The sequence below is a fragment of the Mchenga conophoros genome, linkage group LG8 (genome assembly GCF_057382185.1).
Source record: "Mchenga conophoros isolate Kocher_MC1m ecotype Shallow Benthic linkage group LG8, M_conophoros_male_GT1.1, whole genome shotgun sequence".
Taxonomy (NCBI): Eukaryota; Metazoa; Chordata; class Actinopteri; order Cichliformes; family Cichlidae; genus Mchenga; species Mchenga conophoros.
The window spans coordinates 24,775,808-24,794,174 of record NC_140533.1 but is presented as its reverse complement, the minus strand read 5'-3'; the positions used below and the strand labels follow the sequence as shown (position 1 = coordinate 24,794,174).

General features: G+C 39.6%; 1 protein-coding gene across 1 annotated transcript in view; it reads right to left on the bottom strand.

The window, feature by feature from the left end:
- sema4gb (sema domain, immunoglobulin domain (Ig), transmembrane domain (TM) and short cytoplasmic domain, (semaphorin) 4Gb) overlaps positions 1-18,367 on the bottom strand; it is a 55,856-nt gene that overhangs the window by 16,276 nt on the left and 21,213 nt on the right. The window contains exons 3-8 of the mRNA XM_085285166.1: positions 9,140-9,288; positions 8,673-8,735; positions 6,963-7,061; positions 6,770-6,863; positions 5,184-5,297; positions 3,835-3,989 (exon numbers count right to left, since the gene is read on the bottom strand). Coding sequence (XP_085141292.1) covers positions 3,835-3,989; positions 5,184-5,297; positions 6,770-6,863; positions 6,963-7,061; positions 8,673-8,735; positions 9,140-9,288 — 674 coding nt within the window. The remainder of the gene's footprint in view (positions 1-3,834; positions 3,990-5,183; positions 5,298-6,769; positions 6,864-6,962; positions 7,062-8,672; positions 8,736-9,139; positions 9,289-18,367) is intronic.

Below are 18,367 nucleotides of genomic sequence, written 5' to 3'. Positions count from 1 at the left end.
GAGATGATAGCAGGTTATTACTGTGGGAAGAGCTAAAGGGATGCAATGGCAGATTACAGTCTCTGTCAATCAACGCACAGTCAGGGTCACTGGGCTGTCATGAGGTAAATTTAAGGCAGTAATAGTGAAGAATCCAAGCATACCAGAGGGGGAATTAACCCTAGATGAGCCTGTGCTGCAGTGTATTCTCAAAATACAACTGAGAAAAACAACAACAACAACTTAAAACTACAGCACCATTCTCTTTACTGGAGATGTATAGCAAGAAAAATGTTAAATAATGTCAAACTGGCACCTATTTCTGCTTTTTGCAATGGTCTTGTTTTCATGTCATCATGTCTCTTCTTTGTTAAAGTAGGCATGACTGGCGAGGAAGTAGAAGCTGTCTGGCTGGGAAGTGAGAAGCAGAAGAGGACAACCGGCTAGGCAACTCAAAAATGGCAAGTCGTCAGTGGTTTCAGGCCAGGGGCTACTGCCAGAGCCGTCACTATCTGTGGATCTGCCATCAACCAGCGTGGTGCCTGGCCGCCATGGGGGCTGAGCTGGGGACCACTCGACATCTGCATGTGCTGCCGTGGCCTAGTTCAGACTGAGTTATTACACTCGACTGCTCTGACAACTCCACAGTGCTGGTGAAGGGAGAGGAAGAGCCCAGACCTTATTTCCAGAAATGACTACTTTCGAATGCTGTGAGAATGAAGACAAGACACAGTGAGTGTGTATATGGGTTTGAAAAGTAAGAGAGCAAGAAATGCTCAAAAATGAGCTCCCTGCATTTGTTTAATGAGCTTTTGGGACAAAAGCTTGCAGCAACACAGGGGTATTGGGGTATTTTACAACTTTATTATTCAATGCCAGTGGAAACAGGACAAAAAGAGAGAGAAATATCCTCAACAGAGGTCCTTGAGAATCATTTTAATGGAAATAAAATGATGTGTTTTTTCAGCAAAGCAGCAGAGACACTTAGGGAAAAGACCAACAGCAGACAGCGATGTGAAAATCAATACTGGGTGTTTAAACCTTTAGCAACCTGTTTTTCATACTAAAAGATCCAAAACATGAGGCTTTTTTTCAATGAACTCTTACAGTGAAAATAGTGTCCAGACTATCTGTGTACTGTATACATAATTGAAAAGCAACAAACTCATGCTGCTGCTGTTTGTATTGTATGAATAAAATTACATGGACACCGGTAATCATTCACTCACCCCCCATCCACCCATTTATCTCTATTTTTTCAACCATTCATCTAACTTAGTAGTCAAAGGGGGCTGGAACTTTTCCCAGCTTTCATGGTGTGAGAAACAGCATACATCCCGGACGCTGTGATGCCAGTCCATCACAGGGCCAACACACAGAGAGCCAGATCATTTATTACTCTCTATTAAGGGAATTTAATGTGGACTATGAGCCTATATGAAAAATGAATTAAAAAATTGGCACTTTTAAGCACTATTAGTCATTTTCTCTACACCATTAACTGTGCCATTGCTGTCACACAATTAAAACTTGACACATCAATGTCAAATAAATGCCATTTACCCTAAATGCATGTATGTTCCATCCCTGTTACTTATTCCCTAATCACTCTTCTGAGTCCAGTCTGCTAAGCACTCACCCCCCTTTGCAACTTGCCTGGGAACCATGAAGGAAGTTCAACACAGCCATGCTTACTTTGTATTAGCAGGCTTGACAAATCCTAAAACCCCAGTCAGGGATAAGGGGTGTGACAATGGCAGTTATCAACATTCTGTGTTAAGCTGGGCTTTCTGCCTGGCTCTGTGCACGCTCACATAAAAAGGAGCGTTTCACACATCATATTGACTCTTCAGCACAACATGATCCCCATGAGTGACACCTACACCAATCAGACACGTTATCAGATGAAAGCGTTGATAATAAAATGGTGATAAATGTTTATAAAGAACACAAAGGAGCATAAAAGATGTAACAGTAAAATGCAATACTGATGGAAATAAGACAAAAGAATAACGCTGCTATTCCAGCAGTGCAAAACAGACTTAACAGCAGAGTAGAGTCAAGTACGACAGTTTTTACTTAACTCATGATGTCAGTAATATATTGCTTAAAAACTTGGACATACATGACACATTCATGTTTTTGTTTGTTTTCTGTGTCCTGTTCTTTTTGTATATGTGTGTTTTTTGCTGCTGATACAACCAAATTTCCCCTTGTGGGACAATTAAAGGATTATTCTATTCTATTCTATTCTATTCTATTCTATTCACCCAGCTGAGAATCTATAGTAGGTTTAACAAATGTAATTTAAAAATTCACGGAAAACCTATTTTAAGCTGAAACTGACCATAGCCTCCTCCCAACCAGGTTATGCGTTCAGCACATGTTACCATGGTGATTTAACCACATAAAAAGACAGCCAATTTTGTGACATAAAAAATTCTGACTTTATGCTCAACATAGCTTGCTCTGTAGTACACTCAAATAATCTTGATTATCAAGCGTTCCAGAGTTCCTTATAGTTGTACTGTGCTCTGTTGCGTGTTTCACTGGTTGTTTAATTCCTCTTTTGATTAAAAATTTGGATTCCCCTTAGAGCCATTACTTTGGCTTTTGTCTTCTCTTTGAAGCCACATTGCATTCATGTCAGTGTCCACAATAACATCTTCCCAAGATAAGCTTCGAAACATTATTATAAAACTAACAGCAGCACAAGGTCAAAAAGACGTGTGGCACAGCTGCACCATAAATTCTTTTGTTATGCACAAACAAAACAATAAACTACTGCTGTATTTTATAATATCATCTTTCAGCGATTATTTACTGTATATTTTCCAGCATATTCCTCTATAAACCTGTGCATCCTCAAGTACAGCTCTTCTGGCAAACCACTTCTTTCCTTCTGTCCTCTCTCCTCCTGTTGCATTTTAGGAATTGAAACTAAGATGACGTAGGACAGAGGAGACAAGGAAGCACAACTTAGAGAAAAAAAAGCTAAAGAGAAATAATAATGAAAGTATGAACATTAGTAAATGATATATTAAAAAAAGGAAACAAAACTCTACAAGTACATAACAGAGAATTCACACCATGTCAAAATCTTTGAAAAATTTCCTGCTCAGTAGGTTTTCCTGTTAGTGTTCTCTCATTCATTCACTTAAATCCTTTTCACAGGATCACAAAAAATGAAACACAACTGCTTCATTTCACCAGCTGAGTCATTGACTTACTCTTTTGATGCCTACAAAAGCACACCGTGATGGTAATTATACCCCCATGAATGGCTAAAATAAATGACAAGCGGGAGGAAAAGGAGCAAGAGTAACCTCTAGGAATGGTTGCTGGGCATGCTGTCTAGACTGGGAATGCTGACAGCAAGTGAAATGAGGTGAGATGGGAAGTAGAGGAAGAAGAGCAGGAGAAGGCGGAGTTGAAGATGGGGATATGGCAATAAAGTAAGGGGGAGGGTTTGCCATTGGAGGTGGAGGTTTGTGGACTTGTACTTTGCCTGGCAACAGTGGCACAGAGAGAGAACCTCTGTCAGTGAAGAAACTGTGATTAGAGACGACCAACTGCTGGCTGATTTAGCATTGATATTACAGCGAGAGGAGCGTGGCAGCTCATTGAGAAACAAGAACGTCCTCTGAAATCCATTTACATTCATTCTGTGCAACTGACAAAAACCATTCAATAATCCCACCATTTTTCACTTTGAATGATTGGTAACTTTTACCCTCTCTTGTTTCAACCCTTTCTTTCTGTGACCTTGCAGGCACTTGTAAAGCCGTTTCAAACCCAGTGAAAGCATTAATGCGATTATAGATAGCAGTGTTTGGGTTAACTGGTCTTTCTGACCTTGCACACTCTGGCGACCCTGGACACCTTGGTCTGGCTCGGGTAGGCAATCTGCTCCTGGCTTCTCTCAGTGAAGAAGAAGTAAATCTTGTCATCATCACCGATAGAGCTGTTGATGCTCTCCTTCAGCAGCACAGATCCCACGAAATTTGCCTCTGTGCACACAAACACAAACACATCACACGCACACATCCACATGTCCAAAAAGAAACCTATTAGCAGCCTAGAAAGTGTCTCCTTGGAAACTAAAGATGGAGCCTTTAAGTATGATTGAACCACCACAACCAAGTCAGTTAGAGCTGCAATGCGGTGCAATTTTTTTCCTTGTGATTTTTATTCTACAAGTGAATCTGTTGTTTTTTTATGACAAAAAAACATCTGATGTAATAAAAATGTGCAACATAGCAATGAGGTTTGGTCTATTAATATTCTACTGAAAGAGGAACTGCAACCCCACTACCCAAAACACAGGAATGCTGTATGAAATGCAGATAATAAATAAACAATTCGCAATTTAATTGCTTGTAAGGTGTCCTTGAGTGTCTTGAAAGCAACTATAAATAAAATGTTTTATTGTTGTTATTGTTTATTTTATTTTTGAACACTAAAAGGAAGAAAAGTTATGCAATACTAAAAAAACAAAATTAAAGCCACAACTGCGATTATACAACTAATTACATTCATTGATAACTTGATGGGAGTTTTTTTAAAGCAGGAAAAGAGGCTGACTCATTCAGAATAGAAATGAGGAAGAAGTTTCGACTGTAATGTATGCGGCAAATAGTTTGATAGCTTAAAAATGATGTTTCTCAATATGAAACTGCAATGAATATTGGAATCAGTAAACTATAAAATATCAATAAAAGACTCAAAAAATAAAGTGAAATGTCTGAATATAGCTGAATATGCGGAAAACCATATCAGTCAGAAAAGTCTGTTGGACTCTGGGACAACAACATGAACATAAACTGCCACTGCATGCACAAATGCAAGTTCAAACTCTACTATGCAAAGAAAAAAATATATCTACAAAAAAATATCAGATCTTGTTTGGGTGTGAGGTAGTTTAAAATGGATTGAAGTGCTGTTACAAGAAGATGAGATACAATACTGCTGTATGCTAGTTATGTCACATTATCATCACATCTATTCGTCTATTCTGTCCATCCAGAGAAAAAAAATTCTACACAAGAAGCAATACAATTACAATTGGTATATTGCCTTTCTACTACTTTTAGTTAAATCCAATTTAAAACCCAATTGAAATATTTGGAAAAAGGACACCATCCTTTTTGAACTAGCGTCTTACAGCAGCTATTATGTACATACATATGAATGATTATATTTACCCAGAAGCCACCGGGTGGGCGCCTCCTCTGTCCTGAGTGTGGGGAATGGAAAGTTTCTGCGAATATCTGGAGAGCTGCGAAACTCGTACTGAGAGGCTGTGAACATCTCACCATCTAATTAAAAGATTAAAAGCATGAATTGGTGGCAAATGGATTAAAAAAGAAAGATATTGAGATATCAAAGTTTAATCACATGTAAATGAAAGCATTCAGTGGACTGCAGAGGAAGTGGAAACAGTATGACCTATGACTTGTGTATTTGTAACGATAATTAGACAAAATTTAGTATGCTTAAACTGTCTAATAAAGACAGTGTTTGATTATCTATGCTACATCTAAAAGTGTGATCTAATCCAAAAATCAGGGTGCACTTTTGCACAGTTAACGCTTGCTGTAATCCTTAAAAATGTTCATGATGGTTGTCAAGCAATTATACATGAGGGAGCATTCACATTTCCAGCAAAACTAATTAAAGACTTAAGCCGTTTGAGTTGGTAAAAATCACGTAATTGTGACCTTGCTTGCATTTGAAACAAATCCCACAAGTTCCCCTTGCCCTTCTGGGTCCACTGTGATTTGATGAGTCTTCACAGACCCTTAGTATGATGACGTTAGAAGTTTTAAAAACACTGCTGGGCCTAATTATAACCTCACAGTAGCACAGTTCTAACAAAGTATTTGAAAATGGATTTGAGTTTCATTCAAAACTATGACATCAGCATGATAAACAATATAAAATATTTTCCATAACTTCTCTTATGGATTTTAAAGTGCAGAATCAGGTGACAGACTGTGAAAGAGGACCTAAATGCAGGATACAGGAAATTACTGTGAAAGTCCAGATTCCAAAGCTTTAATCCAAAAAGTCAAGGTCATTTGCTGATGTGTTGATGAGACAGCAAAGCAAATCATTCTGGCAAAGGGCAAGCAAAATGTCAAATCCGAAACTACTTCAAAAAGTCATAAATGGAAATGACTACGAGGACAGCAACAGGATTATGAGGCAAAAAATCATGAAAAAGACTGGAGGCACAGAGAACTGCTGGAAGGAAACTGCATTCATTCTTAGATTTTAGAGTTCTACTAAGTATTCAAGTTATATAAAAAATTATGTAATATGCTGTGTATATGCATATCAGCAACATGCTGTTACAGAGGTTTGCATTGTCCCCTCACAGCAAAATGGTTCTGGGCTTGAACATCCGTTCTCCCTCCAGCTGGTGATTTTTTTTTCTGTGTCCAAACACTTCCAAGTTAAGTTGAGGTGATTCTCAGGTGTCCACAAGTGCAGATGGAGACAGATAAACCAATGTATAACCCAATTTAGTGTGGAGCCAGGACACCAATGGATGGGTGAGGATGGGAAATCAATATTTCATTGATTTAATTGTAAATTCCACAGATGAGCAGCAGATTAAAACTCAGAACATCCTTCCAAACATGTGCTAACCTCCGCACCACTATGCCACCATAATGTGTGAGAACAGTAAACCTTTACTGCCCAGAGGCCTTTACAAATAAGATCCCCAAGGACAAACATAATGCAGGATGGTTTGTAGAATAAAATAAATTGCATTTGGACTTACCTATGATGAGGCCAGTGAATCCCTTTGCTGGGTCATACGGACACCTGTCTCTGCCTTCCTCAAAACCTGAGGAGAAGCTGAAACGCTCTGCATCCTTGTAAAAAAAAAAAAAAGATTGAGAACACATAATAAGTTGTTTCATTTCAATTCTTGTCACAATTTTACTTGACATAAAAAACCCAGGATCTCTTACGATATAAGCACAGAGCGGTCTGAAGGCGTTCGTTCCACAGACGTACAGGTGAGTCTCATTGTATCGCTGCAGAAAGCGGATGTGGTTGTAACACTCTGTCTGCAGAGAACACAGTAAAATGAAGTGATTTGTTTTTTGTTGTGTATCTGCTTGTTTTTCTCAGCGGCAATACATAATAATCAGTCAATAAATTTGTTTCCCGGGTGTTAAAAACAATAAAACATAAAAGAATAACCTTTCAAAGATAGGGAGGAAAAGCTTTAGAGAGCAGAGAAGGAAGCATGCAAAATAAATCAAATACAATACAGATGACGTTAATGCTATTACACAGCACAGGCAGTTCAAAAGGAAGTTACATAAACTCTCATTACGTTATTGATAACAAAGAAAAAGCCATAAAGGAGGCAAACTGACAAAACTGGAAAAAAAGAAAGGCAAATATGCACTAGCTAAGCATGATGACAAGTCTGGTTGGTTTTTTAACAAATTTTAAACAGTGCTTGCAAGGAAGTGGTAAGAGTCACTCAGTAATATATTTAATGGTAATAGGTTCCATAAACAGGAAGCTCTTATTTTGAAGGTTTATGGGGATATGTTTTCTTTCATTAGATACAGATGATCTCTGTCACTGGTCATCATGAGAATCTATTGCCAACTTTTTTTTTGAAATGTGACTGTTTTAAATGGAGTAGGTGCTAATCTGTCTATATTCAATAAAATTCACCAGCTAAGGCAGCCCAAACTGGAAAGCACACAGGTTCACCTTGCTAGTACCAGTTTGGATCCCATTTCCCCCCCAGAACTATCTTAATCCTTTGTGGCACAGATTCAACAAAGTTCTGGACACATTTCTGTGAGATTTTGGTCCATACTGACGAGATAGCATCACACAGCCACTGCAGATTTTTTGCTGCACATCCATGATGTGAATCTCCAGTTCCACCACATCCCAAATGTGCTCTATTGGATTGAGACTGTTACGGCCAGTTTGAGCACACTGAACTCATCGTCCTGTTCAAGGAACCAGTATGAGATAATTAGAGCTTTGTCACATGCCATTTCATGGCTGGATGCAACCATCAGAAGGTGGATATCATGTGGTCATACAGGGATGGACATGGTCAGCAACAATAGTCAGATACGCTCTGGCATTTAAACAATGGCTGATGAGTCACGATTTCTGCTGCGACATTCAAACGTAGCTCTTCAGACCAGGTAACATTCTTCCAATCTTCTATTCTGAATTCTAGCCTCAGTTTCCTGTTCTTAGTTGACAGGAATGGGACCCGCTGTGGTCTTCTGATCCTCTCCTGCATACCTTGTTTGTAACAAGCTGTTATTCTTTGAGATGGTTTTGCCAAAAAAAGAAAATCCCAGTCAATCAGAAGTTTCAGACCTTTCTAGTGACATCTTGTTTTTTGTTTGCTCTACAACAAATAAAAGATGGAGAAAACCTCTACTTAATGTATATGGTCTAATTTATAAAAATAATGAATGAATGAGTGCCATTTATTTTAAATCCTCAACCTCCAGTTTAGTGTCTCAGGGTTTCAGGGAAACGAAATTACAAAACAACTGGAAGTATTGAATGTTTCATTGCTGTCACAAGCATCACAAAATGGAGCAGTTGCACTTGTGCTCTCCAATATTAACCTAATAAATAAAGATGGGAGATTTTTCCGAGAAGAAAACAAAGCTGCAGCCTTTTACCTGATTGTCTCTGCCTTTGTTTAGGCACTGCTTCTTCTGTTCAGGGGAAGCATCCCAATCAATCTGCAAACAATGGGAGGGTAATAAGGATGACTCCGTAAGCTAAATAAATAAAGAGAGGCAAACAGATAAATAAAAAGCCCTATAGATAGAAAAGAAAGTAACAGATAGAGAGAAGAAAGTATGTGTGTGTATGTGTGTGATAAACAGGGGGAGGAAAAGAGAAGGACAGCAGACTTAATTTTCTGGCTGCGTCACTAAGTTCTGACTCACTTCAGTAACCCTTGAATAAATGCCTGGTGCATTTAATCCGATAGCCATAAAATTGGTGGAACACAATGGGATTTGCTCAATCTCAAAAAGGCTATTATTAGTTTCTCCTCCTTCGAATGGGAGAAAAACTCGTGAAATGGGCTTTTCTGTCTTAACATCAGCAATTATGTGTTTCTCAGCAACTTGGCACTCACTGTGAGGTTTGCAGGTGTGGAGATGCTGGATGTGTTGAGAGCGTAGAGTGCTCCTCTGCCTCCCACATACAGCAGCCTGGCCTCCTCCTCCAACAGCAGGGTGCTGTAGTTTCGGGAAGAGCCGATGAAACGGGTGCTGCCCAGCAGACCTGCAAATATATGACACGAGACATGTGAAGGTTTCTTTGTGTAAAGACCGAGACTAACATGTCGTATTGTGTCAGGGAAGCAATATATCTGGGTGTAACTGACAATGATGCATATCGTCAGAATTTTTTGATTAGCAAAAAACGACAGATTTGTTCTGGTTATTTAAACTATAAATAGAGTCTCCTTTGAATTTCCAAATTACATCACTATCTTGTAAGCTAGAGCAGTTTTATACGTTGACCAATTGGCAAACTCCAAGGCTAAAAAAAAAGAGCAAGTGCCAACACTTGCAGTTCCTCTAATGGCCACATGAGGCTGGTTCCAACCGTATAGGGTGTTGATTTTTTATTTATTTTTCTATATCTCACCTGTTTCAACTTTTTTAAGGCTGACATTTAGTGGTGTGACTATTTTGATTGACAAGTGTGCTGTAGCCGGCTGCCTGCGAGGCATCGCCTCCACTAATTCCACTTGCCAAACTGGACCTCTCAAACATGTATACACAGTGGTGGATTTTAAAGGAATTCTCTGACTAAATGAATGGCTCTCTGTGTGGTACAGCCTGTACAAGACGTCTGTGAACCAGCTGTAGTGATTAAAATTGTTATTATATTCCTATGCAAGCATTGTGTTATTAGCTGATAGCTAATATGTGCTCCTTTAGCTCTTCTGAGCCATTTGATTTGGCGTTTCAACACTCTGCCTACATATAGTTAGCTTCACCCAGACTTTTGTTTTAAAGGTTTTCTGCCAGAAAGACTTTGTAAAACATTGTTAACATAGTTGAAGTTTTATTTTTAACCCAAACCTAACCTTTTAATAAAGATTAGTATGTGGTTTGTTGCCTAAACCTAGCCAAACTGTGACGGTTACATGGTACGGTTGTATCAGGAACTGGCATAAAATCATTTCCAAATGAAACATGCGGATTATCAAGAATAAGATTTCCACACCCAATCAGTCAGGTTCTGGGTTAACAAAGACCACCTCTGGTGCTTTTGTCCAACAGGGTTCCAATGGAAACAAAAGGTTAATGCAGGAGTGTGAAGGTGAGAGTACGGACTTTAAATGTACAGAATATGATTGGTAAAAGGAGAGAGCTAGCTGATGTGATAGAGAGAAGGAAGGTAGATATATTTTGAGACCAGATGGCAGGGAAGTGATGCCAGGAGTATTGGAGGTGGATTTAAAATGTTCTACCATGGTGTAGATAGGAGGAGAAATGGAGTAGGAATAATCTTCAAGGAAGAGTATGCAAACAGTGTTGTGAAATTGAAGAGAGTATCAGAATTGTGAGTTTAAATCAAACAGACAGAAATCAAAGGGGTAATATTGAGTGTTATCAGTGCGTGTGCTCCATAAGTTGGATGATGTTGGATTTACTAGACAAGGAATGATTAATATGGAGCTGCCAGGCAGCAGCAGAAGAGGAAGATCACAAAAAAAATCATGAATGTAGTGAAGGATGGCATGCAAAAGGTTGGTGGGATAGAGGTGGATTGCTAGGGTGGGATGGAGGCACATGATCCATTGTGGCAACCCCTAAAATGACCAGCTGTAAGAAGAAAAATTGGCTTTAAAAAAACCACAAGATCACAGCTTCATATCTCTGCTTACAAAGCACAAGAATAGCTTGACTTTACACTCACTGGGAAATGAATGGAGTCTACACACCCCAAATGAACATGCTCAGTGTGTGTGACTGAGCGTGTGAGGGTGAGACCCAACTACAGATCTGGGAGATGGGGAGGGAGTCGCTGGAGTGATTGCTAAGAGGACTATAGAGACAGAACGTAGGGATGGGGGCACAGTGGAGGCAAAATTTTAGGGCATTCAGCAGGAATCGTGCCCCAGTACTGCCAAATCGCATCAGCGGTAATGCCATAGCATCAACATCATCCCTGCTGTGTGTGTGTGAACAAGTGTGATGTGTGAGAGATTTTTATAGTAAGTGGGCTAAATTACTGTCACTGAAGTCCATGAAAAGTACATGTTAACAAGGTAAACATGGCGGATGGCTTTTTGGCTTTTGATCTTCTGCCACTGGAGCAGACAGAGAGGTTGAAAAATAATTGGCCTGGTGCACTAAACTAAATATTTGAACACACCCCAATGTAGCACCTCAGAAATTAGGGCAGGTTGCGTCGCTGCTATGAGACAGCGAAAAGGAGGACATTGTTTTTTTTTCTTCCTGTGGGCATGAAAGATCTCCTTCAGTGCAGAAGTAGGTTTACAGAGCTTTGGTTTGCTCTAAAAGTGAGTGATAAATGTCTGATTAAGAAAATCTGACATTAAGAAGAATAAAAACCCTGCATGCGGAAAGAACAGCTGTCTTCAGAGAACAACAGAAGAGATGAAGGTATCAAGAGTGTTGCACTGAGGAATATGAGTCTGCACAGTGCAGATGGGCACATTAATCTCCACACATCCTCTCTGCCTCCCTCTCCTTCATCTCGCTCTGTTGTGAAATAACAGCAGCATGTCTCAGCTCCCGGTAAAAAGATAAGCTATATTAGTCCTCAACCAATCAATTAAGCACAATGTGAGGACCTGCACGCTTGTTGCGGTTAATTCATTCTGATGTTCATAGTTCCTTTAAAGAAATGGAAATGGTTCATTGCTGCTGAGGGAGGCCATGGGATCACAGAGTAACTGCGAAAAGTATATAGATGATTAGCAGGCAATGGAAGCTTAAGTATTATATTATCTTATATACCACGGTTCATAAATGTTATATATTCAAGTAGTTCAGGGTCAGTATCAGTTCATAGTCACTTCAACATCAAATTAGGTTAATATGATGCAATTATACGTCATAAAATGCCTGACTGTGATAAATTGTCAAATCATGTCATTTAAATCAACAAGAACTGATTCAATATGAGCGTATAACTAAAAAGGATATAAATTGCATCATTATTTTCAGAGGCTGAATGATAATCCCTTTAACGTTATAGCTTTGAACACAAAACAGTGCCGGCATTTAACATTTTACAGATTTCCATGATAAAATGTCCAACTTAAAATGTAGGAAAAACAAACCTGTTTACAGCCTGTTACAAATAAAGTATTTTTTTTAGTAGTACTGTAGTAGTAATCTCTCTATTCATGACAACTCTGCAGGATTTGCAGCTCAAGAACCCAAATGTAAACTCAGAGTAACTATCATCAGAGTAAAGAAAAACCAGTTTTCAAAGAGGTATACTACAAACTAAGTTCAACATAGCCAGCTTTTTTGCATTAGCTGGCTTGACAAAGCCCTAAAACCCCATTTGAGATGACTGGTATCACTGTTGCCTCACAACAAGAAGTGCTGAGTTCAATTTCACCATCAGCCCAGGGTCTTTCTCTGTGGAGTTTGAATGTTCTCCCCATGTTTGCATGGCTTCTCTCTGGGTACTCCGGCTTCCTCCCACAGTCCAAAGATGTGCAGTTAGTGAGGTTAGGTTAACTGGTAACTCTAAATTGCCCATAGGTGTGAATGTGAGTGTGAATGGTTGCCTGTCTCTATGTCTTAGCCCTGCGACAGACTGGTGACCGGTCCAGGGTGTACCCTGCCTCTCACCCTAAGACAACTGGGATAGGCTCCAGCTCCCCTGTGACCAAATGGAGCTATAATCCATCAAGCAGGGCCTTCTGCTAAAGACTCAGTGAGCTCTCAATGCTACTGTTTATTTCTTAGATGAGGGCGGCTGCAGATTAAGGCTCTGAAATTTAGTTCTGCAAGTCTCCTTTATTAAAGAGTAACATTTAATATCTGACTGTATCCAACTTAAAGATTAGACTTTAAATTGGATACACTTAAACATTAAATGTTACTGTCCAGTAAAAGAGACTTGGAAATCGATTTATTTTGTCAGCAGATCAAAGTGAAATTAATTTTATTGATTAAACAGGTGTTTGTCTTGGTGTGTGCTCTGTGTTTAAGCAGCTGCAGTTCCAGCAGTGTAAAAGTGACTTAGCAGCAGATGAGGTTTATTAACATTTCTGCGTCACTAGATTAATACAGTCCCATTTCCATGACAGTGCAATCCACAGTTTGTTCTTCATTCAGTGGTTTTAGTTAGGTACAGCTTAAAACTTGCAAAACATATTTGCCCAGAAGACAACGTGAAAACAATTAAGTCAAACCAAACACAAGACAGAAGATGGAAACGGTTCACTGCTGCTGAGGAAGGCCATAGGACAAGAAAGAAGACAACCAGCTATCAAAATAAAACAGGAAATCACAGAGTAACAATCTGTTGTATAAAGTAGAGTAGAGAAACGATTTATATGAATCAGTCCATTTACGCATGGGGAAAAAATCACTAAAGAAAATGCACGACTCTAAAAGTGAATTACACATGCATTTTGCTAGCCAAGCAGGTTAGCCAACATAAGACAATCCACAGAAATGTTCCTGTATTTGTCAATGGAAAATCTACCTATGTAAGCAGTTTTTAAGATGTTAATAAACATATCAGTGAGATCCTACAGGTACAAACACTCTGAGACAAAAATGGCAAGTTTTTGTTGACGGGTAGGTTCAACTTTGTCAAGAACTCAAGAACTGTCAGAGCAGTTAAAAAAAACTGTCCCAGCTGAAACTGAAGTCCATGTTTATGTCATGCATAAACATGGACTCCAGTACATATACTCTCCCAGGCTGTGACTCATCTCCACTGTATCACACTACAGTATTAGTAATGCTTTTACTTCCCTAATTTACAATAACCATGATGATAATGAGGATGACAGCGAGTTTTCCAGCGTGTTTGATCTTGCATAATACAACATGATGAAAACTGGTTTGAGTTTCCCAACCATCACATGGAAGGCAATTTCTTCCCCACACAACTGTCTGCTTGCCTAACCATCACATGGACACACTGGGCGATGACAGCAGCTCTGCAGGAACCTATCGACTTCCTGGAAAACCAGAGACTGAGTCAGACAGCATCTTCTCTTTCTGCACAACCTTCCTTCTTATCAGCCTTTTTCTTCTTTTTTTTTTAACTGACAGTCAGACAACCACAGGGATGCTCTTACTGGTCAATAATTAGGTTTTTATCATACCAGCTCCGTTATGGCTGTCAGGCTGATTATACGCATGGAGGCTGAGAAGATTGATGATGCACACACAGCTCCTGGTAGAGGAAATCCTTTAAAAAAAGTTTTAAAGCATTCATTCTTCCTTTTTTTTAAAGTTATGTTTAAAAAAAGACCAAATTTACTTTTAAAATATTTATTTTAAGCATAAATTTATAAATTAAAAAACTGTAATTCTCTGTAGCCACTGCTCTTCCAGTAATAGTGAATATTTCTAATTTTCTGTGAGGTAGTAGAAGACTGTTTTTAATGTCTATGTTAAGACACTGACAAGGAGTGTTGGAGTATGTTGGAGTGTAAGAAAGTTTTATAGAGTTCATGGTCTTGTTTAGACTTTGAGCATCTCTCTTAAAAGTGCATCCACACTGGAAGCAACATGGTGAGACCATAGAAAGTGCAACTTAAAGCGACTACAGTCAAATAACTACAAGCAGCAAAAGTGGGCCCGAGCATTTCTCAGCTTCCAGGTGAACGGCTGAAACAGCTAGCACTTGACATATGGACTGGGAGTAAATACATTGGATGGGTAACTAGGCAACCAGAGCCTGGAATGCAGCTGCAAAGAAATGTGCAATGACCTTAAAAGGTAATCTGAAAGGCATCAATTATCCAGGTGACTTCTGAGCAAGCTGCAATAAAACTAATCAAGGGCAATAAAATCTTTGATTCCATGGTGGAGAAGACAAGCTGATTTTGTACTATAAATGTACCCTTCTCAGTTTAACGAGAGCAGCTGACATTTGTTGCTGCACTAGCGCCTTAAGACTTACATAAATGAGTAGCCATAATACATAGTTTGTATGACAGCTACCTTAAATATTTAAATATTCAAACTTTACCTAAATCACATTACCTAAATTACTCATCACACTTAGCACATCAACCTCAGGAGCACCCCTGCAGGGGATTATTCAGCATTTTTTTGTCAGCAGTTTTGAAATCAAGATTGCACTTTGTCGGTTTGCATTGTTTTATGTAGTGTATAAAAGATGTCTGTGCAGTGTGAGCAATTTAGTATTTTGTGGAATATATAAAGTGTAATTTCCTAGGTGGGACAGAGAACTAATAAGATGCACTCAATCTTTTAACATTAACTGGACTCCAGGCACAGCTCTGTTTTTGTGCCGTGCACATTTTCAGAATGAGAGGATTTTACTTTTCAAAAGTCCTCCCACACATGCAGTTTTAATGAGACTTTACAGTTCAGTTTTTAAGTGTTACAACCAGGGAAGATTCTTTGAAATTCAATGCTTTTTTACTTTTTTCATTTTGATAATTCTTGTATGAGCTTTTACCGTTAAAGGCTTTTTGATGCTTTATTACCTGCTTACATACTAACTTAAAAAAACATATTCTTTGTTTTTCTCTGTGTAAATAACTCAAAATCGTAGTCAGATCTTCCAACCTCTTTTTTTATCTCTCACTAAACGGGAGAGCTAAACAAGTATGTTAATTATGATAGGTGCTGAAAACAGCTGAAATTTGATCATTTCGTTCCAGTAATTGGACTGCCTCATAGTTTATGTAAGATTTAAGTGATCGCATTCCTGCTTTCATTTCCTGCACCCTCAAACCTGTTTTTAGTGACTGCTATGAGGGCAAGAGCAGTAACTAAAAGTTTTAATAAATTGAGAATGATCCGTTTTTTGTTTCCAGAGTTCATTTCCATGAACTCAACTTTCCACGAACTTTATCAGCAACTATTGCAAAGCTACTGTAGCTATCAATGAAAGCCACGTGACTGTGTACCTCTTTTTTTTTTTTAATCTTTTTTCAGCCTGTCAACTTTAGATTTGAGTGAGCAATGAGCATGTCATCCAACACAGGCAAAGGTCAGGACACGCCAGGAGGGGATTCATCTGAAGGGTAGATGAGGGCACTTTGGTAGGAAGGGCCAGGATTCACCCAGTAGGGTGTACACTCCACTGCACATGCAAATAATCTAAATATAATCTAAAAGAAATTGGGAACATCAGAAAACAAACTCATACATGAGATACATTCAAGAAGAAAGTGTGATAAAGAAAGAAACACAGTCACGCGCATTAAAAAATGCATGACATTAACAATTTCCTCCTCACGAGAACACTGCGTACTCTCCGAGATCATTTTTAAAGTAAGAGTTATGCAAACACAAAATCTCAACCCAAGGCAATGTAAAGAGCCCGCTACTCGTGACTCATCCAAGTAAGCAAAAGCCTTGGTTTCTATCTTATAAAAATAGTGACTGTATGATATAACAAGCACAGGGCTGATGAGAAGGACTGTGGTGACACAAAATGTCCCTGGGCTCAAGGCAGCAGAGGTAGAGTGATCTTGGTCTCAGATCTGGTATGACGCGAGCGGTTGCTATTTCATACCACTTGATCTTGAGTCCGAGGTATGAAAGAGAAACTTTTTCTTTAGTCTGAATCACAGAAATGAAAAATCAATTGGCAGCAATTACAGGAGTGCTCTAAACCCTATACTGACCCTTGATGTAGCTCCTCAGTTTATCTACTGTTTGAGCTTCTTAAGCTAGATTTATTCTAGCAAACAAAATTTGAGCACCAGGTGAGCTGGGCTTTAGTCAAAGCCTAAGCATGTCTCTCAATTGACCATATTAGGGATATCTAACCACTTACGTCCACTGACATCATTCAGACCCAAGAGTAGCAAAATACTTTCCCAAGACAAGAGTTGGGACCTCTTTGCTCACAGTGGTAACTTGTACGTACACTTATTGCAATTATTGAAAGTTAAAGTGTTTACTATGCGCATCCACCATTGTAACAGTACACACACTAACTGGCCATTTCATTAGGTTTGTTCAACTGACTTCTAACAAAAATTTCTCATGGCAGGAACTCTTTGCAATTAGGCATGCAGACTTCTTGTTCTTCTTTCAGCTACTGCCTTTGGGGGTTGGCACAGCAAATCATCTGCTTCTTTCTCACCCTGTCATGTTTGATTTGGCCAAGTTCTTTTGAGCAGGACACCCTCCATGACACAACCCTCCCCATTAATCTGGGCTTGGGACCCAGCCATGGGTCCACAGTTTTCAGGCCCCTCTTCTGTTGAACCAGCTTCCAGTTTGGATTCGGGAGACAGACACTATCTCTACTTTCAAGATTAGGCTTAAAACTTTCCTTTTTGCTAAAGCATATAGGTAGGGCTGGACCAGGTGACTCTGAATCCTCCCTTAGTTATTCTGCAACAGACGTAGGCTGCCGGGGGACTCCCATGATGCATTGAGTTTTTCCTTTCCAGTTACCTTTCTCACTCACTATGTGTTAATAGACCTCTCTGCACTGAATCATACCTGTTATTAATCTCTGTCTCTCTTCCACAGCATGTCTTTATCCTGTCTTCCTTCTCTCACCCCAACTGGTCGCAGCAGATGGCCGCCCCTCCCTGAGCCTGGTTCTGCCGGAGGTTTCTTCCTGTTAAAAGGAAGTTTTTCCTTCCCACTGTCGCCAAAGTGCTTGCTCATAGGGGGTTATATGACTGTTGGGTTTTCTCTGAATCTATTATTATATGATCTACTGTAGAATATAAAGTGCCTTGAGGCGACTGTTGTTGTGATTTGGCGCTATATCAATAAAATTGAATTGAATTGAATTGAATTGAATTGAATGGGTGGGGGGGCAGCGCGGTGGCACGGTGGTTAGCACTGTTGCCGCACAGCAAGAAGGTCCTGAGTTCAATTCCACCATCAGGTCTTTCTGTGTGGAGTTTGCATGTTCTCCCCGTGTTTGCGTGGGTTCCCTCCAGGTACTCCGGCTTCCTCCCACCGTCCAAAGACATGCAGCTTGTGGGGGTAGGTTAATTGGATAATACAAATTGTCACTAGGTGTGAATGTCCGAATGAGTGTGAGAGCGAATGGTTGTTTGTCCCTGTGTGTTGGCCCTGCGACAGACTGGCGACCTGTCCAGGGTGTACCCCGCCTCTCGCCCTATGACAGCTGGGATAGGCTCCAGCGCCCCCCGCGACCCTGAAAAGGATAA